The sequence below is a fragment of the Papaver somniferum genome, chromosome 4 (genome assembly GCF_003573695.1).
Source record: "Papaver somniferum cultivar HN1 chromosome 4, ASM357369v1, whole genome shotgun sequence".
NCBI classification, from domain to species: Eukaryota; Viridiplantae; Streptophyta; class Magnoliopsida; order Ranunculales; family Papaveraceae; genus Papaver; species Papaver somniferum.
In genome coordinates, this window is record NC_039361.1 from 66,924,557 (window position 1) to 66,951,064 (window position 26,508).

A 26,508-nucleotide genomic window follows, 5' to 3' on the forward strand; every position below is an offset into this window, starting at 1 on the left:
GCCTTTTCAAATAGACGTAACTGTTTGGTGCAAACTTTTGGAAACTATAAGTATGACCAACTTAGGCCATGTATGATCCATGAAAAACGTTGACATCTTTTTTGTATTAGCAAGTTTGTGTTTGTGGTTGGATATATTACTCTGCAATTTATATCCAACACAGTTGAAGAACTGAGCCTGTTTTATATTGGGAGGCAAATTTGTTGTAACTCTTTGCAGTCAATCTTTTAGGAGAGTGCTAATATTGTCTTAAGGAAAGAGCGATCCTCGACTCAGTCTATTTATTTTTCTTTCCTCCTAGATAAGTTCCTCGCAATCTATATCTAGATTAATTTTTCTAACACTGTTTCCTTCTAAATTTATATGAAGTATCATACATGTGACTATGATATATGTAAATGCGTGATAAGAATCCTCTTAATATGTAAACATGAGGTTTGATACAACTTCCCTTCATATAAAATTCCCCATCCGGCATAACGATCAGGCAGGACTCGGGCTCTGCAACTCGGAGATCAACTCAGTTCCCGATTTCGACATTAATGTCTTCCATCTAGCTTTGCATGTCTATATCCTACTCTCCTAATGACCGTTATGAATCATTAATACATCATAAACTTCTTTCCAGTGATAATTGAATGTTCGTTGTTGTTTTTTAGTGTTTTCTTTTTAAGATTCGTCTCGTTCTCCTCAAAACTTATCTCACCTGTCTCTGTCTGAATGTCTTGCAGGCTTTAATTTTCCTGAGTTTTCTTGTCTTGTTTAAGACTTTGATGGTTTCAGTGACGTTTGTCTCGGTCCAAGAGAGTTTTCTCAAGTCTACTGAAACTTCGAAAACTCTGTCTCCTAGATTAAACGAGATACATAACCACCTCACCATGAAAGCTCTCTGCTTGAATAAAAATGGCAGCACCGTTATGACAAGGTATACACGTTTCAAACCAATTCAAACACGTAGAGAAAGAAGATTCAAATTTCACGCTATAAATTGGAAGTTGTTCTGTTTAGTTCTCATCATCAGCATCACATTATATCATCTAAAGAATACTTTATTTCAATCAACAACTCCAATGGCTTCAAAAGACATCAACAACCTTGCTAATCAATTTGATTCAGCATCAATTGATTCAACTGATGATATCAGGGAGGTCATTAATGTCTCTCAAATTGACCCATCTCTGTGTATACAAGGGCAAGACAATAGCATCATTGGCAAATTCATCTCCAGTGATAATATGAGTCGAAGCGCTGCGGAAAAATTTGCAAGATTCTTATGGGGTAATCAAGTAGGTGACTTTGAACTAAGGAGGAAAAGCAAAAATTTATTTACTGTCAAGTTTGAAACTAGAGAGGAATGGAAATGGGTCTTATCTGAAGCGCCATGGTGTCTTGATGGATTTCTGTGAATTATCAAACCATGGAACCCAACCCAAAATTACAGAGACATGACTTTCGACAAACAACAATTTTGGGTTGTCTTCAAAGACCTTCCTCAAGAATTCATGAATGTGTTTGTTGCTAATGAAATGGGAAAGATTATCGTAAATATTCTGGAATTAGATCCAGAAGATGCCAAACCAGTGGAGAATAACGATGTTGCTGCACTAATTGAAATTGAAATCTTGAAGCTGCTCTACAGAGGAGTTCTAAGCCAGAATGTTGTTGATTGCACTGAGTGGATTACATTCTTCTACCAGAAACAAACTCATCAATTGTGCCCATCATGCTTAATCATTTATCATGATAAGGATGACTGCAAAAATAAAGCCAAAGATGTCAGAGATTTCTCTCAGAAAATCAGTAGATTCTTAGACAAGATTCCTTACAGCATGACAACTAATAAGTACTGGAAGATTGATGAGGCTCCTACAAGAATTTCCCCAAAGAAGAATAACAGAAGCAGGAAAGCAAATATGATTCCATTTGTCAGGCCAGAGGATGAACATTATTGCAACTCCTTTTATCCTGAACAAACACATGAAGGAGAAAGCTCTTCGGCTATTCCTGCAACTCAGAGAGGACAAAGTAGCAGAAGTGGAGGCATAAGAAGGTTCAAGAGGACCAGAGAGACAGAAATCTCTAGAAACAGCTCCAATAATATCACTGAACCTATTGAGGAGGAAGAAGAGAATATGCAGCAGATGGATAATCAAGGAGTAGGTGACTGGGACAAACACATTGAAAGCTATCAAGGAGCTGAGGCAGGGCAAGGAAACTCAATGGTAATCACAATTAACTCTCATTTTTCTATTTATATCTAGTCTTTCAATAGAATTAAAGCCTCTAATCTCTTCTTGCATAAGATAAATATGAGAATTCTTAGTTGGAATCTTCAAGGGCTAGGAAATAAACTTACTAGGGATCACCTCAAGAATTGCATATTTGACTATGGCCCAGACATTATATTCTTAGCTGAAACAAAATCAACCATAAAGAAAGCTAGTTATCTCTTAAAACAAATGAACTATCCAAATACATGGTGCAATGAAGATAGAGTTAGAGTTGGCGGTCTAGCTTTGTTATGGAAGGATGGTATAGAGTTTGAGTTCATTCATTCCTCAACATATATGGTCAACCTCATTGTCAAGAATAATGACTCTAATGCTGAATGGTTTCTTACTTGCTTGTATAGTTCTTCTTATGACAATGAAAGACAGGTGCAATGGCAATTCATTCATGAAACGGGTGAAAATATGAATCTCCCTTGCCATGAGAGACAAAGCTACTCAATACACCCTACTCAATCTCATCCAATCATAACCAACACCATCTCAGAGCTTGGTCTCATAGATATCCCATTTACTGGTAGCCCTTTCACATGGTCAAACCATAGAGATCAACTCAATCAAGTCAGAACCAGATTAGATAGAGCTCTTTGTTTACCCAGCTGGATGAATATCTTTCCAAATGCAATACTTAACAATCTTATCCCATGTGGCTCTGATCGTGCTCCCATCTTACTAGACACCAATCCTCAAAATGAAAGTCTCAGCAAACCATTCAGATTCTATGAACACTGGCTCACAAATAGTACCTGCAAAGAAGAAATCAAGAAAAATTAGGTTTGCTCAAAGAAGGGTACTGAAGCTTTTAAATTCACAAACAAGCTAAGAGGAGTTAAGAATGCCTTGAAGATATGGAGAGGTAAGGAGTATGGAGACACTGATACAAAAATAAAAGAGGTTCAGGATCAAATTCAAGATTTAATCAATCAGCCTCAAATAAATATGGAGGATTTTCAAAGATGTAAACAACAACTTAAATCTCTTTATGAAGTTAAGAACATAATTGCTTACCAACAATCAAGAGAAAGTACAATTAGATACCAAGACAGAAACTCAAAGATCTTTCATGCTCAAGCAAACTACAGAAGGAGGATAAATCAAATCCATTCTCTAAAGAGTGCTGATGGTGAGTGGAAAAATACAAGAGCAGAAATCACACAAATATTGTTGGAGCACTTTCAAGAAATAACTACTACTTCTAATCCTAAAAAGAATGAGGAGATAATGAATCTCATAAGTCCATGTATCACTGCAGAGGAAAACAATAAACTTACTGCAGTTCCAACCTCTCAGGAAATCCGGAAAAATGTGTTCCAAATAAAGTCTTGGTCTGCTCCAGGCCCAGATGGATTTCAAGCAGGGTTTTACCAGCAAATTGGGAGACTGTTAGCGCAGATGTTATTTAGATGGTGCATGAGTTCTTTAAAACTGGTAAACTTCTCAAGGAATTAAATCATACTTTTCAAACCCTCATCCCAAAGCATATCGGTGTTCAAACTCTTTCAGAGTTCAGACCCATAAGTTTATGCAACATCTCATACAAAATCATATCAAAAATCATAACAAACAGGTTAAAGCCAATCCTCCATAAAATCATATCCCCATGGCAAGCGGCTTATGTTCCAGGTAGAAATATATTGGACAATACCATCATAGCTCATGAAATTGTTCAATACATGAAGAACACAAGATCTTATCATGGAGTTGTGGCTGTTAAATTGGACATGTCAAAAGCTTTTTACAGGATGAAATGGAGCTTCATCAATGAAATTTTGCTGAAACTTGGATTCTGTGATAGATGGTGCCAGCTATTCAACCAATGTATATCAACCACTACTATCTCAATTTTGCTAAATGGTTCTCCAATACAAGCAATGGTTCCTACAAGAGGATTAAGACAGGGAGATAGCCAATCTCCATATCTCTTCATCATATGTATGGAAGAATTTAGTAGGATGATCCAAGCTGAATTGGATAACAAGACCATAATTCCCATTCACCCTGCAAGATATGGTCCTCCAGTTTCACATCTTTTCTTTGCAGATGACTGCATATTGTTTTCCTCAGCTAAAAGGTCTTCCATAGAAAGTCTGCAAAAGGTCATATATAAATTTTGTGAAGCTTCAGGACAGATGATAAATCTTAACAAATCCAGTATACACTTCAGTAAGAGATTAAATGAGAGCATCAAGATTGACATATGCAACATGATAGGAATGAAAACTATGCCTTTGGATGAAAAGTACCTGGGAATTAACTTATTCATGAGCAAAGGGAGAAATAAGTGCTTCAAAAATATCCATGAAAAGATGAAGACAAGAATTCAACACTGGCAGGCTGGTATGGTGACTCAAGCAGGCAGAAGTACATAAATTCAGGCTGTCACTAATTCCATGGCTCAATTTCAGATGGGATGTTTTATTATTCCTCAACAAACTATAAACCATCTTGAAGCTACCCAAAGAAAATACTGGTGGAACAAGAACAATGGAAGAGGTTACTATTTCATCTCTTGGGGTGCAGTTTCAATCCCCAAAAGATGAGGAGGACTTAGGTTCAAAAATCTGAAGATCTTGAATGAAGCAATGATCACTAAATTGGCATGGAGATTAATTAATGAAAATGATAAGAAATGGGCCATCATTCTAGAAGCTAACTACTTCAGAAATGAAAACATTCTTCGTGAAGACATATCTGAGAGTGGAACTGCTATCTGGAAAAGCATCAGTAAAGGCATAGAATGGATCAAAAAGTTTCATATTTGGTTAATTGGAGATGGTAAGTCAGTTAATGCTTTCAAAGACAATTGGATCAAAGGATACACTGCCCAACATATCCAAGAAAATTTCAGAAACAGTGAAGACATTCCTTATCACATGAAAGTTGTAGATTTCAGTGACCTTAATACAAGAAATTGGAAAATTGATCTTCTTCAAGAATACTTTACTCAAGACCAAGTGGAAGAAATTCTGAATATTATTCCTCTTACTCAACAAGGGGATAAGATGAAATGGTCCTTAACAACCAATGGTATGTTCTCTGTGAATTCTATCTACAAAGCCATTCTCTGCTACAACAATCAAACCCTCAGAAATAAAAAAGAAGAAGCTAAATTTTGGTTAGGCTTATGTCATTTCCAAATTCCTCATAAATGTCAGTTGTTCCTGTGGAAAATTGCTCAAAACATTCTCCCAGTAAATCAAAAGCTTAACAGATACAATCCAGACCATGATGGCATATGCACTAGATGTCAAGAAGAAGAGGATAGCACTACTCACATGCTTATTCAATGCAATTATCCTAGAAGCATTTGGAATGTTATCTTCCCAAATATTGCTCAAGATCTCAGTAACATAGATGATATTAAGCAATGGATAAAAACATGGGACAATAAAGGTTCTAGAATCAATTTTGGGAGAAAGGGCAATGTGAATCTCATTGTGATCACAATGTGGTTCATATCGAGATGTGAGCTAGTTTTTGAAGGAAAAAACTGTTCCATTAACAATCTGAAAGCCATGGTTTACACTTATTGCAATGAGAATAAAATACATACTAACAATCAATTGATTCAGATGCAGTTTTTAAGATCCAGGAGAAATAATATGGGAAATAGAAGAGATAACATGAATATATGTTCTCCTCCTTTAAGGGGAAGACTGAAAATTAATATAGATGCTTCAGTTTTGCCTGGTAACCTTTATGCTGGAATTGCTCTAATAATAAGAGATTTTACAGGTCAATTGGTGGAGGCATGGACACTGGTAGAGAGAGTCAGGGATATAACTCAGGTTGAAGCTGTCGTTGCGCTTAAAGCTCTGCAATGGATCATTCAGCTACAAATCCAGAATGTCATTGTGGAAGGTGATAACAAGAAGGTTATGGACAGCATCAATGGCATGTGCAATATCTCTCCCTGGGAAGATGGTAACATTATTGAAGAGTGTCAGCATCTTATTATTTGTTTAGGAAATGTTATTGTTTGCTTTAGGAATAGGAAGTGTAATCAAGTGGTAGATCTTCTGGCCAGGTTTGCTAGGACAAACAATTGTAATAGGAAATGGAGTATGAATCTCCCCGAGTCTGTTAGAGTCAAGCTTGAAGCTGAAAAATTTATGATGTAACTCTTTGCCGTTTCTGACTTTTAATGATCATCTGTGTGTTTTTCTTTAAAGAAAATGAAAGAAAAAAAAGTAAACATGAGGTTTTGATCTTGTCCGGCCTCTCACATATGGGGTTCGTCCTTTTTGTATGTTTGGGCTTTGGGAATTGTTCAAATGATCTTATGATAAGCAAATGCTCTTATGTGTATTTTACAAGTTCTACACCGAGTTTTAAAGAGTAATTAGTACATAGAAAAACATAAAATGAACCAAATTTACTAGTAACTAATTCGCTTATTGAATGTTATTTTTTTACTTATTATCGTAAATCAATTTGATTGATTCATGTGAAACACTGCCATGGAACTTGTTAATTTATTTTTAGCGATGATGCTGTCAGGCTGTACGGGGACTGAGTTGAATTTTACGTTAGTAATTGATGCATACGCGAGGATATATACACATGCTGTTAGACACGAGCGCCACTTACGGTTGAAGTCGGTTAACTAGTCCACAAGTAAGAAGTAACACAAAGAATATAGATAGAAGATCTTGCGCCTATGTGCGCAGCTTACTCTTGAAATTTTTAATTTGACATATTAAGATCTCAGCTGTTACGTAGCTGGTAAGTGGTATGGACATCTTGTTTTAAGTGTAATAAGAACGATTAAATCCAATCTCTTGGATTTATATTTATGTAATATTAAGGCGCGGTGTTCTTTCCGAACTGACTAAACCAATCTTACTATGTGCATTAGGCTAAGCTTTCAACTGAAGTATGCAAATACTGTTTTCCGTTCGAACTTTAGGATTATGGGCCGGGTTCTATTTTCCTTTCTGATGCCATCCACTTTACTTGGTTCTTAATAACCTCATGTTTTCCCTACTTTTGCCACTCACTGTTAGTATTAAGTGCTGGCCGCTTCTAAAGTATTTTCTTTAGTTGCAAACTAGCTAGTGAAGGTGGTCCTCGTAAGCTTGAGCTTGTTCTTGTGTGGTTTGGTATCTCCCCCTCTTTAATGCCAACAACAGAAATCGAAAATGCTAACCTTTTTTTTCGTTGCCACCGAATTTTTCGTCTGCGCACGTATTATTGGTACGTCGCACGTATTGTTGATCCATCCCGTTTTTCTAGTTACCTCCGTTGATTAGATTCATCTCCAATCACGTCTGTTCGATCCAACCGCATAAAGAAAACATTACTTCATCTCCGTCTTCGATCATTCTTCTCCTCCGTCAACGCCCTCTCACACTTTTCTCTAAAAACTAAAATCTCACAAGAATATTCAGATGAGTTTCGAAGGGTTAATGGAGGACATCAGAAATTGAGTCGATTGTTTTTCTTTTCTTTGTTTAGGTACGTACATGTCCTCATATCAAAATTGTTTTCTACTGTAACCTGTAATTTAGATATGGATAAAGTGATTAATCAATCAACGGAAACTAAATGAGGACTATCGGAAGAATGGTTAATGACTAATGATGATATATTAGAAGAAAATGAATGGAGGTTGAAGAGCGGAAAACGAAGGATAATAAAGGTGAAGAAGTGATGATAAGGGTGCTGGAGTGAGATTGGAAATTTAATATCTTCTGATAACAAATCAAAAAAAAAAAAAAATGTAAGTCTGTCTCTATCTTTCTTTGTAATTGCTTAGAGCAACTGCAGTGGACGACTAAACCCAAATTTGGTGTCGAGTGGGCTGGCGTAGTGGGACGGACCATCGATCAAAATTTGATCAAAGAGTAAAACCCAGACCAAATTTGGTCAGCGATCAAGACCAAACCCAAATATAGTCGGGCGTTTATATAATGTCCGCCTACCCGACGGGCGTTGGTATAATATCCGCATGTAGCCGCGTGTTCGTAAAGTTAACGCCTGATGCAGGGGCGTTGGTATAATGTCCTCCTGGATGGAGCGTTGGTATAATGTCCGCCTGGATGGAGCGTTGGTATAATGTCCGCCTGGATGGGGCGTTGGTATAATGTCCGCCTGGATGGGGCGTACGTAAAGTTAACGCCGGACACCCAGGCGTACATAAAGTTAACGCCTCTCTTGGGACGTTGATATAGTCATGATCCCACCATTAACTAGTTTTGAAAACTTTGCTTGGGGCGTTGTCTTTATCAATGCCCCATTTTTATTTTTTTTTTGAATCCGGGCGAACGTATAATCTCCGTCCCACACACCAGGCGTTGCTATAGTTCACGCCCCATACCAGGCGTTATCTTTATCAACGCCCCATACCATGCGTTATCTTTATCAACGCCCCATGTCAGGCGTAATCTTTATCTACGCTGGACGATGAAGCGGACTTTATATCAACGCGCGACCAAATTTACTCGTCACCCGCTACGTCACAGGACGGACTAAACCCATATTTGATCTTTTTTTTTAGTCTTTGGTCTTTAGTTATACTCGCACCACTGTGGACGCTCTTAGGATGGTTGGTAATTGATTTTGAGATTGTATATTGATTTGTGAAATTTCGTAGTTTTGATTCTCTTAGAACATTCAGGATCATGTCTAACACCTTAGAACCTTTAGCTGCAAGTAGTGGGGATGCTACATCTAGCAAAATTGAGCATGTACGCTTATTAGAGCTAATTTTGATAGGGAGCCTGCATTTGTCAGATGATGAACGCTGAGCTGGAAATGCCTTGATCTGGCGATGATCATTTCTTTGTTCGGATATAATTGTTCATTAGGCAGACAATGCAAGTCATGAAAACAATTGTACAATGTACATGTTCTGTGAGTTTTTTTTTCAGATTGTATAGAGGTTTGTGTTCATTGTTTATGTAAATATTGGTGTCATCTTAATTGTTTTATAAAATCAGCTTTCAGTATTGATATCATCAATGGCACCAGTATAGCAATGGTCTATATCTTAAATTTTACAGTAGACTCGCAGCTGGAACTATTGATCTCTTCTCAAGTAATCCAGTCCCAATGCTTACTTAAGAAAATAGTCCAAGAAATAGGGAAGCCCGAGTTATTAAATCCAGAAAAAGAAGAGAAAGGTCGTAATGTTTGAGAAAATAATAAGGTAATGCATCATCAAAAGTGTATGCAGAAATTAGACCTTGCTCTACCTGTTCAAGCCACCACATACACGCCGAAATATTTAGCCGACATTAGTATGTTATAATGGTTTTTATTCCACAGCATCATAGTTTTGCAGAAATGGAAAATGCATATGAAAAACTAAGGTTTGCTAACGTGCAAAACGCGTGCACTCCACTTGTTGGTGGTAATGATTACACCTTCACATTGACTTGGTATTACTAGTTCCTTACATATAAACACACTGAATAATATTTGAAAACACACTGAATAATACTTACATAAACACACAGATGAAGCAACAACACCTTACACATGAAAACACACTGACAAATATTTGTAAAGACGATTTAATCTTGTTTTTTTTCTGCCTTTTCTTCTTCACTCTTCTTCTTCTATTAAACCATATCGTAGATACTTCTCGGTCCATCAAAGAAAGTTTGTCCATCAAACATAGTTGGAACTTGACTTGGTCTACCTAACCCTCTAGGACCATCAAACTGGGTTGGTCTAAGAACCACTTTAGGAATATGATTAGTATGATGGTTTGATGATGATACTGAAGAACTACAGCAGGCTATAACAATCTTGATGAAACAGTTTCCATCTTTATCATCAGTACAAGTTATACATTTGCAAATTCCATAAATAGTTGGGAGGATGGTCAAAACTGACCCAAGGACGTAGATAACAATCATTAAAGGAGAAGTATAGAAGTTGCTTGATGATCCTGAGTCGCCTGTGCTGCTTGTGTTAGCCGGAAATGGTGGAGGAAAAGTCGGCTCGATATTCTTCGGTACCTTCGGAAGAGCATCGTCACTAACTGGCGGAGAAGCTAGAGAAGAAGTAGAGTTTGATGTCTCTCCTGATGTTAAAGGTGATGAAAGTAACAAAACAAACAGCATTACAACAACATCCATTTTTCTTTTGACTTCTACTTCTTTTTTTTCTCTGTTTGATGAAGAAGCTCTGTTCAACTCTCTACCAAGGATTTGATGAAGAAATTCTGTTTCGTAATGTTGGACTGTTAAGTATCCTGAACTGGAACAATGTTGGTAAACAAAGAAAGAAAATAAAATTATGATTGCAGTGATAAGTTGAAACGCGAACCCATTAACTTCCGTAAAATCACTTTTTATCTACGTAAAAAAAGGTTATGCTCAGCTACTATTTTAATGAAATTCTCAACAAAACTGAAAATGGAGGACACAGAAAGCATTACTGACATTGGACAAACAACAAACATCCCTTAAAATTGGAAAACGAGATAACTTGGAGAACCGTATACGGAATTAGACGTTCCTAATAACAAACCTAATTTCTAAACAAACAACTTGAATCTTTTGCAAAGAAGAACGGAAATCTTACCAGAGTTCCTTCTCTCCTAGGATCTCAAATGCAGCACTCGTCGTAAGAAATGGATGCTTGTCCATTAAATAAAGGGATATAGGTTTTGGTGAACCTTAGGGCGTTGGTCCACCTTGAGAAAGCGATATCGATATTGTTTTCTTAAAGCAGCTAATAATAGGACAAGTGGAGTCATACAATTTGCATCTGAACTTGACATGAGTCATAGCTCGGAGACCTAAAGCAAATGCTGTTTTCCGTTCAACTACGCACCACACTGTGAACCATGTATTGAACTCGTAATAATTCTTATAGAACATATGCATTGTTTTGTAAATGGCAACCTCATAAAATGGACTTAAATATAGACAGATGTAGCTTTGGCACAACTGAGAAGAATCAGAAAACAACGGCTCACAAATATATGAGAGGAAGACAATTTAACACCAACCACCACATTAAGGATCTTGAAATGACTAAGCCTTCATCATTTGTTAGTTTAACACCAACCAGTGGTCAGCGTGCTATGTGACCAGCCAGGTCAGACAGGTTCGATTCTCGTTAACAGTAGTCTTTTTTTGATCAAAACAAAACAAAAAAAACTCTAAGAAATAAAACACAATTTGGTTTGACTATGATCAAACAAAGAATCCATGCTTGGTTATAATCCTAAGGTTTCTAGGGAAAAAAAAGTACTGATCAATTAAAAGCTTATAACATCCAGTCCAGGTTGCCTTCATTGAGGTGACACACTATCTCAAGCTATTGCACTGCTTCTTGTGCTGTTGCCTCTGCTGCTGAGGTTGCTGCTGACGCGATTGCTGCTGCTGCTGATGCCATTGTTGTTGTGGCTTCTGTTGCTGCTGACAGACAAATATTACCTTAACAGAGAAGAAATCTTATTACGGTGTGACGAAGAAATTAAAGAGAACGTCGTTGCAGAAATGGCTGATTTGACATACAGAGGTAACGAGGTAGCAAGTTTCAGCGAGAAATACAAGATATGTCATCGGATGATTCTGGTGGATTGATTATATAGTGGTCCGTTTGGGATGATATCTTGATACACCCTTTCTCGGTAGTGACCACGGTGGTAGTGGATATTTGTCTACACACCACCAGTCGAACCAATGTAGTTAATATCGGATATCGGTTCATCTTGGCCGCGACCGATACACTGGTACCATTTTATATCGGGGATATTATCGTTGAAATATCGGTCTAATATCGGTTCTAAATTTACGGATAAAATATAATAGATACCATCAATTTTATCAAAAAAAACAAAAGAGTAACTTCAATAACTTTAAAGTTCAATACTTAAAAGGATAATTAAACAAGTTTAAAGTTCAAACCGGAAACAAGAGAGTAACTTCACCAACTTTAAAGTTTACAAACTAAAATGGTAACTAAACAGAGATAATACAATTTTATTCTAAATAATAGATATCATCATCTTCAGTAGCTCCATTAGCTCCATCAAGTAGTCCATTATCAGTGTCTAACATCAATTGATCAGTATCATAGCCATCATATTCAGAATCAGTTGGGTAAGTAGACTTGCTTCGAGAGCTACATGCACCCCTACTATCAACTGGACGACTTTCTTCGCCAAGAATATCTTGCAAATCATCCAAAGTTACATTATCACCTTCTACAGCCAAGTCATGTAAGTTCTGTGGATCCAACCATTCATCATTTTCATCATGCTCATCAAGAAAAATAGGGTCACGAGCTTTCCCATCATCATTATATTCTGCAATTTCTTTATAACGACGCTGCAATTTTTTGTTATATTGGATAAATACACTATCATTCAATTTTTGTTGTGTTATGCGATTCCGCTTCTTGGTGTGCAACTGAAATACAAAAAATAAATAACTAAACTGATTGTTTCATGCATTCCAGTTTGTCGTGATAAGAACTTACATTGTTGTTTCATGCATTGTTGAAATTTATGACTTTGCAAAGAACATAATGCAACTGTAAAGATAGAACAAGTAAGACTCACATTTTGAAATGTGCTCCAGTTTCGCTCACATGGGGAAGCAGAAGAAGTAAGACTCAATAACCTGATTGCAAATTTTTGTAGGTTTGGGACATCGATTCCTCCATATGTAATCCACCAATCATCTGTCATAAACATGAACAAAGTAGCTAATCAATACAAACCTATTTAACACAAACGTAACCAAATTTTAAACTTACAGTACAGGAAAACTTACGAGGTTGATCTTTGTCTCTTCTTTTTTTGCAAGTCTGACTTCCTAGGATTCCATAAGCATCGCTGTACATTCTCAATTCAGTTGTTGCCATCTCAAGTTCATCTTCATTGGTTATAAGCTTTTCCATAGCTGTATGAAGTCCCCTTTTGATTTCTATGTACTTTGGACCATTATCCATCAAATGAGCTGGAATCTTATAGAATATGGAAGGATTTAGATAATAAGCCGCACAATGTAGAGGATGATTAAAGTTATTCTTCCATCTCTTATCAAAAACAGCCTTAACTATAACCCAAGTATCATTATCTTCAGCCAAATTCTTCTCAAGTTGATCCCTTGCTATTCTCATTGCCTCATAAAAAGAAGGCATTGTAGGTTTGCGTTCGATATCCACTAATCTTACTACCTTAACTAAAGGCTTTAGCACCCTACAAGAGTAATCGACATCTTCCCAAAATTTGATATTTGTAACAATTTTAAGTGCATTTACTCCCACATTTTCTCTTGCAAACCTAGTTTTTACCCACCCATCATTCACAAACACCATTTGCAGAGGAGTTTTATACTTTTGAAGACTCTCTAGTGTGTAATATTGAGTTGCAAATCTAGTTTTTGTAGACCTATGTAAGTCTGCACCAGTCAACTCCCTTATTAAGCTCAATACTTGAAAATGAGCATAAATATATGTAACTAGTCTCTTACCTAGTATGATGGCTGTCTTGGAAGCTTGGAACCAAGTTCTTCTAGCATCAACTGAACACAATGAGCACCACAAGGAGTCCAAAATATATGTGGGTATTCAAGCATTAAGTCCTTCCCTGCCTTTTTGAAGTTAGAACCATTATCAGTAATGAACTGAACCACATTTTCTGCACCAACATCAGCAATTACCTCCTTTACAAGCTTACGAATGAAATCGGCATCATTGGTTCTATCTGAGGCATCCACAGACTTCAAAAATACTGAACCTTTAGGACAATTCACCAAAAAGTTAATAAGATGTCTCTTTTTCCCATCCGTCCAACCATCTGACATGATAGAACATCCAAACCTCTTCCAATGTTCCCTAAAGGTATCAACGAACATCCTCATTTCTTCTAATCGGTCCTTGAAAAGATTGGTACGAATCTGATGGTAAGATGGGGGGGGGGGGCATAGCTAACATCAACAAAAAAATAAAATAAAAGTCAGCACATTATGCAATAGTCTGCAATAGTCGGCATATTATGCAATAGTCAACACATTATGCAATTCCAGACAACACAGATGTTATGTGATTTCTAAGAAGCATGTTATATCATTCACACATTTAACAAGCAACTAGTTCTGAATAAGCAAGCATCAATCAAGGAACAAGCAAGGAACTAGTTCATCAAGGAAAACAAGGTTTGAAAAAAATACCTTTCCCATAATCACCAATTGCAAAGATCATTTCTTTGAAACTTGGGCAACGAACGGTATTAAATGCCACTGAATTCTCAGTCATCCAAGATGATATGCATTTCCATGCAGTCTTTAATAACTTCTCTTTCACTGCACAGTTCCTTTCAGCGGTGACCTTTTGAGTTTTCTTGTGATCTGTCCTCATATATAAATCAATAGGACCTCTTGTATTACTTTGGGTTATTCGCTTTCTCTTCGTCTGATTTTGAACATGTAAATCAACACCACTACCACTGCCAACATTTCCATCAATTTCAACTTCTTGTTCCCCAACATCTGTGTCAACATCAGAGCCTTCATCAGAGTTGAATGTACGCTGGTACGCTAAATCAATGTTAGCCCTATGAGCATTTTTGGTCTTCTTTACAGCAAACAACTGATTTACTTTGTTGATAACAGAAGTGGTTGCATTCGGACATGGTGAAGTATTCCCTGACTTTCCTACGAGATGCTCCTTAAGCCTTGTGATTCCACCACCACGGATTAATTTGTTACATAACAAACAGGTAATAATATTTGGATTTTCTGGGTCTTTGCGTTCACCCCATTCCCATGCCGGATCCCTAGCTTGCGTAGAAGAAGGCAATAAACCACATATATTATTTGTGGTGTTTGCATTGGATGCACTAGAAGAATTCATAGCAATAACCTAAAACATAAATAGCTAATAAATCAACCAAAATAAAAAAAAAACAATAATAAAGAAGGTTTATTACCATATTTGACCATTAACTGTCAATTTCCATTGTCTATTAGGAAGGTCTATTACCTCAAATTCTTTAATTGATGAAGAAAAAACTGGGTTTTTTTTCTTTCTGATATAGGTTTTGAAGATGAAATTTGTGAGTACAAGTTATTAATAAGAATGAACCCTCAAAAATAAGTGGGTTTTGAATATGTTGACGAATTTAATTAATCAAAGCAAAAAAAAAAGAGTAATTATCAAAAGGTTCAAAACCCTAACCTTCAATTAATCAATAGTCTCTGAGATTTTTAGATGAAGAACATCAGCTAATCAAAAGTTCCTTCCTTAGATTGGATTCTCAATGATGATATTTGAAGAATACGACTTGCTGAATCAGGTATTTGAAGAACACGATCTGTTTTTCACTTCATCTCCTCTTCTTTTCTCTTCCACAGTTCGACTGAAAACAATCGAATGAAAATTTTAGGGATTTAACCTATACCGGAACTGAAAAACCAAGATTACCCTTACACTTTACACAAAATGACCGGTACCGGTTAATTTCGGAAAATATCGTTTCGTCCGTATCGGCCGATTTTATCGGGTAAATATCGTATCCCCGATATCCTTCATATCGTACCGTTCTAGACCGGTATCCGAAATTTCGGCGATATATCGGCCGATATTGACTACACTGGTCCAAATGTATATATCGGCCGATATGGCCGAAATTTCGGATACCGGTCTAGAACGGTACGATATGAAGGATATCGGGGATACGATATTTACCCGATAAAATCGGCCGATACGGACGAAACGATATTTTCCGAAATTAACCGGTACCGGTCATTTTGTGTAAAGTGTAAGGGTAATCTTGGTTTTTCAGTTCCGGTATAGGTTAAATCCCTAAAATTTTCATTCGATTGTTTTCAGTCGAACTGTGGAAGAGAAAAGAAGAGGAGATGAAGTGAAAAACAGATCGTGTTCTTCAAATACCTGATTCAGCAAGTCGTGTTCTTCAAATATCATCATTGAGAATCCAATCTAAGGAAGGAACTTTTGGCAGTGGTAGTGGTGTTGATTTACATGTTCAAAATCAGACGAAGAGAAAGCGAATAACCCAAAGTAATACAAGAGGTCCTATTGATTTATATATGAGGACAGATCACAAGAAAACTCAAAAGGTCACCGCTGAAAGGAATTGTGCAGTGAAAGAGAAGTTATTAAAGACTGCATGGAAATGCATATCATCTTGGATGACTGAGAATTCAGTGGCATTTAATACCGTTCGTTGCCCAAGTTTCAAAGAAATGATCTTTGCAATTGGTGATTATGGGAAAGGTATTTTTTTCAAACCTTGTTTTCCTTGATGAACTAGTTCCTTGCTTGTTCCTTGATTGATGCTTGCTTATTCAGAACTAGTTGCTTGTTAAATGTGTGAATGATATAACATGCTTCTTAGAAATCTCATAACATCTGTGTTGTCTGGAATTGCATAATGTGTTGACTATTGCATAATATGCCGACTATTGCAGACTATTGCATAATGTGCTGACTTTTATTTTATTTTTTTGTTGATGTTAGCTATGCCCCCCCCCCCCCCCATCTTACCATCAGATTCGTACCAATCTTTTCAAGGACCGATTAGAAGAAATGAGGATGTTCGTTGATACCTTTAGGGAACATTGGAAGAGGTTTGGATGTTCTATCATGTCAGATGGTTGGACTGATGGGAAAAAGAGACATCTTATTAACTTTTTGGTGAATTGTCCTAAAGGTTCAGTATTTTTGAAGTCTGTGGATGCCTCAGATAGAACCAATGATGCCGATTTCATTCGTAAGCTTGTAAAGGAGGTAATTGCTGATGTTGGTGCAGAAAATGTGGTTCAGTTCATTACTGATAATGGTTCTAACTTCAAAAAGGCAGGGAAGGACTTAATGCTAGAATACCCACATATATTTTGGACTCCTTGTGGTGCTCATTGTGTTCAGTTGATGCTAGAAGAACTTGGTTCCAAGCTTCCAAGAATCAAGACAGCCATCATACTAGGTAAGAGACTAGTTACATATATTTATGCTCATTTTCAAGTATTGAGCTTAATGAGGGAGTTGACTGGTGCAAACTTACATAGGTCTACAAAAACTAGATTTGCAACTCAATATTACACACTAGAGAGTCTTCAAAAGTATAAAACTCCTCTGCAAATGGTGTTTGTGAATGATGGGTGGGTAAAAACTAGGTTTGCAAGAGAAAATGTGGGAGTAAATGCACTTAAAATTGTTACAAATATCAAATTTTGGGAAGATGTCGATTACTCTTGTAGGGTGCTAAAGCCTTTAGTTAAGGTAGTAAGATTAGTGGATATCGAACGCAAACCTACAATGCCTTCTTTTTATGAGGCAATGAGAATAGCAAGGGATCAACTTGAGAAGAATTTGGCTGAAGATAATGATACTTGGGTTATAGTTAAGGCTGTTTTTGATAAGAGATGGAAGAATAACTTTAATCATCCTCTACATTGTGCGGCTTATTATTTAAATCCTTCCATATTCTATAAGATTCCAGCTCATTTGATGGATAATGGTCCAAAGTACATAGAAATCAAAAGGGGACTTCATACAACTATGGAAAAGCTTATAACCAATGAAGATGAACTTGAGATGGCAACAACTGAATTGAGAATGTACAGCGATGCTTATGGAATCCTAGGAAGTCAGACTTGCAAAAAAAGAAGAGACAAAGATCAACCTCGTAAGTTTTCATGTACTGTAAGTTTAAAATTTGGTTATGTTTGTGTTAAATAGGTTTGTATTGATTAGCTACTTTGTTCATGTTTATGACAGATGATTGGTGGATTACATATGGAGGAATCGATGTCCCAAACCTACAAAAATTTGCAATCAGGGTATTGAGTCTTACTTCTTCTGCTTCCCCATGTGAGCGAAACTGGAGCACATTTCAAAATGTGAGTCTTACTTGTTCTATCTTTACAGTTGCATTATGTTCTTTGCAAAGTCATAAATTTCAACAATGCATGAAACAACAATGTAAGTTCTTATCACAACAAACTGGAATGCATGAAACAATCAGTTTAGTTATTTATTTTTTGTATTTCAGTTGCACACCAAGAAGCGGAATCGCATAACACAACAAAAATTGAATGATAGTGTATTTATCCAATATAACAAAAAATTGCAGCGTCGTTATAAAGAAATTGCAGAATATAATGATGATGGGAAAGCTCGTGACCCTATTTTTCTTGATGAGCATGATGAAAATGATGAATGGTTGGATCCACAGAACTTACATGACTTGGCTGTAGAAGGTGATAATGTAACTTTGGATGATTTGCAAGATATTCTTGGCGAAGAAAGTCGTCCAGTTGATAGTAGGGGTGCATGTAGCTCTCGAAGCAAGTCTACTTACCCAACCGATTCTGAATATGATGGCTATGATACTGATTAATTGATGTTAGACACTGATAATGGACTACTTGATGGAGCTAATGGAGCTACTGAAGATGATGATATCTATTATTTAGAATAAAATTGTATTATCTCTGTTTAGTTACCATTTTAGTTTGTAAACTTTAAAGTTGGTGAAGTTACTCTCTTGTTTCCGGTTTGAACTTTAAACTTGTTTAATTATCCTTTTAAGTATTGAACTTTAAAGTTATTGAAGTTACTCTTTTGTTTTTTTTGATAAAATTGATGGTATCTATTATATTTTATCCGTAAATTTAGAACCGATATTTCAACGATAATATCCCCGATATAAAATCGTACCAGTGTATCGGTCGCGGCCGAGATGAACCGATATCCGATATTAACTACATTGATTTGGACTAGCTGTTCTGGCTGGTGTTCCGTGGCTGGTGGCGACAACAAAAATTGTCGCTTGTGCACAGATGACAATGGAGGAGACAGAAAGCATTAGTGACACTGAACAAACAAAAAACACCCCTTGTGCATCATCAAAATTGAGAAAAAAGAAAAACGAGATAGGAACAACTTGAGCCTTTTGCAAAAATTAACGGAAATCTTACCAGTCAAAGTCAGCAGTGGGAGTTCCTACTCCCCTAGGGTCTCACTCGTCGTTAGAAATGGATGCTTCGTCTTGCTATAGGCATGGATAAAACTTTAGGGCCTTGGTCCCACCTTTCTGAGAGTTTAAGAAGAGTTCAAAGCAGTTGGGAGCCTAGGAATACAGAGAATAATAGGTCATTATTAGGCCTATTCCGGGTAAATTTATTGATTTTCCCATTGAACCGCGTGCTTCTTCTAAAGCCGTGCAGTTTGAGTTCTGACGTGCGAGCAATCTTGAACTGCCGGCAGCTTTACTACATCCGCCCACTTTTACTTTTGTAACTCCAAATGTATATTTTTCATAAAATAATACCTTATACCTTAAATGTAGTATTATATAAATTTTATAAATCGGTTATATAATATTATTTTGTTGTAAATATAACAATGGTGGGGCAGTGGGCCCACTAAAACGAGATTTGATCATTTTAATGACTGTTTTCACGGTGGAAATCACTGTTTGTTCATCTACGTATATCGGCAACAAAAAACTTAGCTAGTTACCATAAAGGCCGCCCTAATAGCATGTCCTAATGGCTGTCTAGACAGCCACAACTTTTTTAAAGCCAGCCGGGGACAATTTGGCCTAAAATAAAACAAAAAATGGTTATGAAATAGCAATCTCCAATATTTTTTATTCTATTATTTCTGTTAATGGATGATATGTCATCGATTTAATTAGCATTAATGACGGTGATTCACAAAATTCATTAAGATAAGTGATTGAATTTTAGCTGAGTCTAAATTTGTGCATCCCTCTAAAATCAAAGTGTACATTTCAGCCCCTATAACTGGTTCAAATTTCGCTACCTGGTATCTGGTTTTTCTTTTTTTTTTTTTACTTTTATTTTCAAATTAGAGAAAAGGAATTAAAGTTTGCACATTGCAGTCTTCCTTTAGTTTCTCTTTCATCTCTTCTCAGCATCTGCATTCTGCACCCACCACCGCCACTGCATGTTGTCATTGAATCAAAACAAAGGAGAAATTGGGTTTTAATGGTTGATCAAAAATAAGGGTTTTATCATTGAATTGAATAAACAAAATATGGGTTTCAGCAATTTATCAAAGAAACATAATGGGATAGATCATGTAGTCTAACAAATTACCGAAAAATTTTATTTATCAACCGAATTTAAGTTTAGAAGACAAAAGGTTTAGTCTTTCCGAGAAACCATGTGATTATTTATACAATCAAATAAGATTGTTAGGTTAAAAGTAGTACTCATGTTCCACCAATTTCATGACCTAATTGTTTGCTTTCACCATTTGTGTAGTCTTTGTTAGTGTTGTGAAGAAATTTATCTTGTGAATTTCTTTTTTTGTAAAATTATAGTATTAATTTTTGATCTGGGAAGATTTTTTTTTGCAGATGTTGTTTGCTTAACAGCATGTTTGGTTCAAGGAATTTGATTCTTGGTAATCCAATTCCGGGGGAATGTGACCAATTCCTTGAATCAAACAGCCCAAATCAACTCCATGTAATTGAGAATTTTGATTCCTAGGAATCCAACTCCCTCCAAAATAATAGATTTTCATTGCATTTGTCTAGTACTGCAATGGAATTGGATTCCAGGATAAAAATAATAGTAATTGGATTACCTCAACCAAACGCTAATTTTTTGGTTTTGAATTCAATTCCTAGAGTTGGATTACCCTATAATTAAATTCCTAGGGATTCAATTCTTCGAATTAAACGAGGTGTAAGTGAATTTGGCAAGGCTAAGGATGGCCGTAGTTTTACTTTGCAGTAATATCATTTTTTTAAATGTTCGAATAAGTAAGCATGTATCATTTGTTTAATCCCCAGAGACAACTTATTAGTCTGTTGTATCATCATTCTCATCATTCATCAGATATAACATCAAGGACCTTACATTTTCGACTTCAAGATATGATTGTTGTTTATATGGTAGTCACGAAGAAAAGCTACAAGCTGCATTATATTCCTTTACAAATTGGAGGATCATTGGCGCTTGGAGATCAGTTGGAAGAAAAATGAGAGTAAAGTTGTTGTTGTTGAATTCGATAATACCTCGAAGAATGATGAACAATGGTGAATAGAATGGCCATCTTGTTGTGACCGATTTGAAAGATGTTTTTAAAGTTAAGAAATATTTCATGGTGAATGTGATTTTAATCAAACTTATGAGAAAGAGAGCTAGAGACCTGAATTAAGTTTTTGATCTTTGGGGATGAAGAGAATAAAATTGTTGGCTTAGAAAACCATGCAGTGTCTAATTTCTTAACAGAAACAATAAATATTTCAAAGAAGAAAAAAGAAAAAGTAAACGGTTTTGAGATGTTGTGAAGTGGTTTTTCAAATTTCATCAACAAATGGTGAGGGCCGGAATATGCACCCCGATTTTAAAAGGTGCACAAATTTGGACTCGAATTAGCTTAACGGTTTGATTTATATTTTAAAAATCATTTTTTCCTTTATAGATGGACCAACACGCTGAAAAGATTATTTACAGATGAACCAACATGTTAGAAATATTATGAACAGATGGACCAACTCACTGAAAATATTGTTGGCAGATGGACCAACACAATGAAAAGATTACTTACAAATCAACCAACATATTAAAAAGATTAAACAGATAAACCAACACACTAAAAAGATTATAAATAGATGAACAAACACATTGAAAAGATCATGAACATATGAACCAATGCACTGAAAGAGAAGGATTTCCTTTGGATATTAACATATTTATATATTCGTGTCCAATCACTTTCCTCCAATTACCAGCAAAAAAAAACTTCAAAATCAAGATTTTAGATGTTAGATGAACCAATAAGACAATATATATTATGAGAATCATCATTAAAAATTATCTTCTTTGAGTTTAGAGAGAAAGAAAAAAGAGTAATGATTTCATAAGATAACATTACGACAAATAATTTAAATATCATACTTATTTTTCATCAGTTACGACAAGAGGAATACTCTCTTTTTTAAAATTATTTTATGAAACCCCTTGCAGTTTGAGAATAATAACGAAGATTAAACATTACTCCTCTTTGAACACAAAGAGTAAATAACGTACATATAAAGGAATATTCATGAGAATACGTTCTGATCGTGCAACTATGATAAACAAAGAACCATCTCATGAAAAATAAGCAATACCACTACACCAAATTTCTGGATTAGTCCCAGGAATTCGTAACGGCTTTGGGGCCATTACAAATTTTCCGTTACAAATGGCCGTTACAAAGAATTTGTAACAGGTACAAGCCTTTACGAATTTTTTTATAGGCGTGACACTCACACGCTTGGTCACACTTGGGTCGTCACACCTTGAGTATGTGCGTGTGCGACTCACACGCCTAGCATTATATTTCCACCCACGCTTGGTTATACGAGAGGATATTTCATCCCACGAGTGTGCCATTACATGCGTGATTTTGAAGATATACTCTAGTGAAATCGGAGTTTTCATTTTTCATTTTCTTTTTTTCTCTTCTGCTCCTGCCTCTCTTCTCTTTCTTTCAACCGATGAGTCGATGAAATCATCACTGAAATCTTACAGAGATCTCTTTAATCATCGATCTATGCAAATGTTCATCGATTACTTCTATAAGTTTTTCGATTTAGGGTTTATAAGTTTTTCAATCGGCTGGTTTTTCAATCGTATGGTTTTTTCTCATCTTCACTCTCAACTTAAGATTTCAGTTTTTCAATCATCTGTTAATCATCATCATCATAAGTTTAGGGTCTCGATTTCAGTTTCATCATCATCAGTTTTAGGGTTTTATCTAATTTCTTATCTAACCATCTGATCTTTTGAAGAACTGATCTTCAATCATCTGTTAAGCGAGTTTAGGGTTTCGATTTCGCAGATCTATGTAAGTTTTTATCATCTGTAAGATTTCAGCATTTTTTATCGATTTTGAGGTTTCAGTTTGGTTAATCAAATTTTAGGGGTTCAGTATTTCAATCGATTTTAGGGTTTATTGTTACTCGTTTTTGATTTTCAATCTCTAACTTTCTCTCTATCTGCTTTCTTGAACTACCGCTTCGTTGATGATATTATGAGGATTTGATTTAGGGGTTTTTCTTGGGGTTTCACCAAATGGATGTAACTTTCAGGTGAATGAAATGGTAATGTATTTGTTGAAAAACAACTGTTGATTATTTCGTTGTAACAGTGAAATTGGGAAATTCGTAGTTGATTAATTAAGAACCTAATTGTGTTAGATTCTTTAGTTTTGTTTTGTTCAATCTTGTATGTGTCAAGTTTAAAAAAGAATTTTGAAGGTATTGTTTTGATAATGAATATCTTTTCTGATGTGTTAAGTTTGTTGTGTCTGCTTAATGTAGTCTGGACATTGAAGATGGCAAAGATGTTGATCTCAAAGAGTGTCCTAGATCCAAGCTTCAGCAGGAATGCAATCTCATGCTATTGTGCTAATTTATTTTGTTGTTATTGTTGAATTTATTATATTGTGCTTGTTGTGTGCATAAAAAGATAGGGTGTTACCATCATTCGAGTTTTCTTGCTGGGGAACTACCTTAGCTGCAGGAGAACTTATTCCAGAGACTTGCTTATATTGTTCTTGCATTCTCTTTTCCAAATTGTTTAACGTGCAGATGAAAGCAAGGATGAAGTCTTTCCATATGTGTGAACAGGTAATCATTTCTTTGTGTCTTTACAATCTGGATACATGCAATGAGAACAAACCAAGTTTGCTGCCATTGATGTGGGGGTGAATGAATGAGATTTATGGTTGTTTTTTTGAGAATTTGTTAATGTCTAAAATGTGGACTGTGTACGAATTCGTGTTTTCAGGGAAGTAGAAAAATAAGGAACAAGAAGAGTACCTACAGTTTCCTCCCAATCAACAACTCGAAATGCATATAAACTGTTTGTTTAAATGCCTGAACGATTAGTAGCAGCTTTTGTTTTTCACTGAACCAAGCTGTTATTGGCAGTTAAGGTACGTTGGTTGTTTCTCGGTTTTCTTATCTTTTGATAAATTTTGATTTTGGTTTTGTTCGTTTTATTCGGATATTGGTTTAATTTCTACTTTAATATCTCCGGGGTATTGTCAAAAGAAATGGATGAGATAAAAATCACACACGATTCACAGTCTTACTTATACATCGGCATACATTAGAATATTCTAAGGTTATCCTAAAGTTCAAATTATCCTCAAAATCATTAGAAAACTGTAGATACAATTCCTACTTGGATTCTGTTTAGTTTAGTTACCGTTGGCCTTCAAGCCTGGATTTTCCAATAATTGACTACTGCATGTTCATTGTCAGCAACTTTGTCGGCCATAGAAATCAATTAAACATGGATGTTTGTAGGTAGAAGAATGCACCAAATGTATGTTTTTTTATAGTGTATCCTCACTTAGGAAGATGAGGATAGCTGCAGATATGATGAGAACGAGACTTAAGCTTAAGAAGGGGACTTTGAGATTGGGGGTAACCATATAGTGTGACTTTTACTTCTTTTTTTTTTTTTTTTTAATTTCCTTAAAACTCAATGTTAAGCTATACTCATGCAATAAATATTTGGCAATAATACGACATAGTGGTGTTGTTGCAAGCAACTGAGACATGACTTCAGCTTATTTTTTTAGCTCTTCAAGGGTAAGTAATATTCGGCACTAATTTAAAATGCTTTAATTATGTATTAGTATATCATTTGGTGTAACATAGTATTGTACACTTGAAAATAGGAACTCAGTATTGGAACTGGGTAAAGAGAAAGATCATTCCTTTTTGGATCTGGTCTCAAAGTGGATGGGCTAGAATGAGAATCTTGTTTCCAACCTTTTCCAGTGGTTAGTAAATTTTTTATCTGCTGTTACACCTATGCTTGTTTGCATTTACTTGCTGCGTATTTTGAACATTATTTCTTCCAGTTTACTTGTCATAATAATGCAACCTGTTGTATCATGCAGGATTGCCTACTGCCTACATCGAGTGTTTTGATGCCCAAGCTTTCAACAAAGCAAGCCTGCAAAGGATATATAGCTTAGTTGTGGTTAATCGAATGATGCTCTATTTGATCAGAAAGGGTGGAGAACAAAGCAGCTTCAAGATTTGTAAGTTGCAGTTATTCAAGTTTTGTAGGCAGTTAGTAAGTTTCTGTGTTCCATTAGAAATTTGGAACCTTCCATGTATTCCCTTAGAAATCTGATACTTAAAAAAAAAAAAAAAATTGGTACTTAGAGAAATTTCAGTAAAATTTGGTACTTACAAAAATTTCAATTACTTTTTTATATGAATCTGATATGAATGTGATATGAACAGATTGTTGAGTGTGGATGATGAATGTATTCCCTTAGAAATCTGATACTTAAAAAAAATAAAAAAAATTGGTACTTAGAGAAATTTCAGTAAACTTTGGTACTTACAAAAATTTCAATTACCTTTTTATATGAATGTGATATGAACAGATTGTTGAGTGTGGATGATGAATGTATTGAAAGGTGTATGCAGGGTATTGCATCTGGAATTCCGACTTATTTCCGACGGAAAATGAACTGCCAGTTAGCCTTGACCTGGTTAAGATTGGTCAATTTACCAGGTCAATGTTGCCTGGCAGTAATATTTTAATGTTACAAAAAAGTTCGTAACGGCTAAAACCTGTTTCAACCTTCTGAGTCGTAACGGTTCTTGTCTGTTACTAAACTGCCACGTAGTAACGGCTATTACATGTTACGACTACGCTGTTACAAAATTTCGTAAAGGCTCCCAGCTGTTACCACGTGACATTTAGCAACGGCTCACCACTGTTACGAACGCCGTTGCGACACAAAATTCGTAACGGCCCCGTTTCCGTTGCGAAAAAATTGTAATACGCCCTTTTGAAACAGGCAAGGGTCGTTACAACCCCGATTTGTAACAGTTTGATTCTGTTTCTAATCCCAAAATTTGGTGTAGTATACACATAGAATAATTGCATCGTTAAAATAAAATTCAACTAAATAAACTTCAATAATTGATAGATGAAAAGAAGCAGTAATGTAAGTAAAACATTAATAAACTACTTTAACATACTAGTTTAAACTCCTTAAAAAAATAAGAATAAATCCTAACAAGGAGTTAACTAGTTATTCTTCCTTAAATATTGTTAGAATACTCTGCATTGGTTTTGAGTCCTTTAAGCTTTTCTTCAACAACATTGTTAGATTCCACGGGAAAGTTCCTCATTCAGAAGATCATTGACATGAGATTTCATGAGAACAAGGTCAACAAAAACCTTTTTCAACTTAATTCTTAACATGTCTTGAATTTTCATAG

General features: G+C 35.8%; 2 protein-coding genes and 1 long non-coding RNA gene across 4 annotated transcripts; 2 read left to right on the forward strand and 1 right to left on the reverse strand.

Moving 5' to 3' along the window:
* Positions 1-12,232: 12,232 nt before the first annotated feature.
* On the reverse strand, positions 12,233-13,574 carry LOC113272647. The gene is made up of 3 exons (XM_026522455.1): positions 13,028-13,574; positions 12,814-12,935; positions 12,233-12,661 (listed from the first exon to the last, which is right to left on the reverse strand). Exons 1-3 carry the CDS (start codon positions 13,572-13,574, stop codon positions 12,233-12,235), a joined length of 1,098 nt encoding a protein of 365 aa, XP_026378240.1.
* A 2,735-nt stretch (positions 13,575-16,309) lies between these two features.
* Positions 16,310-17,730, forward strand: LOC113272648. The gene is made up of 3 exons (XM_026522456.1): positions 16,310-16,496; positions 16,933-17,615; positions 17,722-17,730. The coding sequence occupies exons 1-3, from the start codon at positions 16,310-16,312 to the stop codon at positions 17,728-17,730; spliced, it is 879 nt and encodes a 292-aa protein (XP_026378241.1).
* Positions 17,731-22,723: 4,993 nt separating this feature from the next.
* LOC113273959 lies at positions 22,724-25,743 on the forward strand. 2 transcript variants are annotated; one of them, XR_003322688.1, is made up of 6 exons: positions 22,724-23,349; positions 23,569-23,877; positions 24,038-24,185; positions 24,939-25,043; positions 25,164-25,307; positions 25,516-25,743. It is a non-coding gene; the product is annotated as an uncharacterized LOC113273959 (long non-coding RNA). The 2 variants fall into 2 exon arrangements; XR_003322687.1 differs by having other exon boundaries at positions 25,164-25,743.
* The last annotated feature ends 765 nt before the right edge of the window (positions 25,744-26,508 follow it).

What these genes read in the sequence shown, in the direction of transcription:
- LOC113272648 (XM_026522456.1), top strand. Translation starts at nt 16,310, where the DNA reads ATGAGGACAGATCACAAGAAAACTCAAAAGGTCACCGCTGAAAGGAAT. An exon ending in AATTGGTGATTATGGGAAAG is followed by an intron (nt 16,497 to 16,932) that starts GTATTTTTTTCA and finishes ATTGTCCTAAAG; the next exon opens with GTTCAGTATTTTTGAAGTCT.
- LOC113272647 (XM_026522455.1), bottom strand. Translation starts at nt 13,574, where the DNA reads ATGGTGTTTGTGAATGATGGGTGGGTAAAAACTAGGTTTGCAAGAGAA. An exon ending in AAGAGACAAAGATCAACCTC is followed by an intron (nt 12,936 to 13,027) that starts GTAAGTTTTCCT and finishes TGTTTATGACAG; the next exon opens with ATGATTGGTGGATTACATAT. An exon ending in ACTGGAGCACATTTCAAAAT is followed by an intron (nt 12,662 to 12,813) that starts GTGAGTCTTACT and finishes TTTGTATTTCAG; the next exon opens with TTGCACACCAAGAAGCGGAA.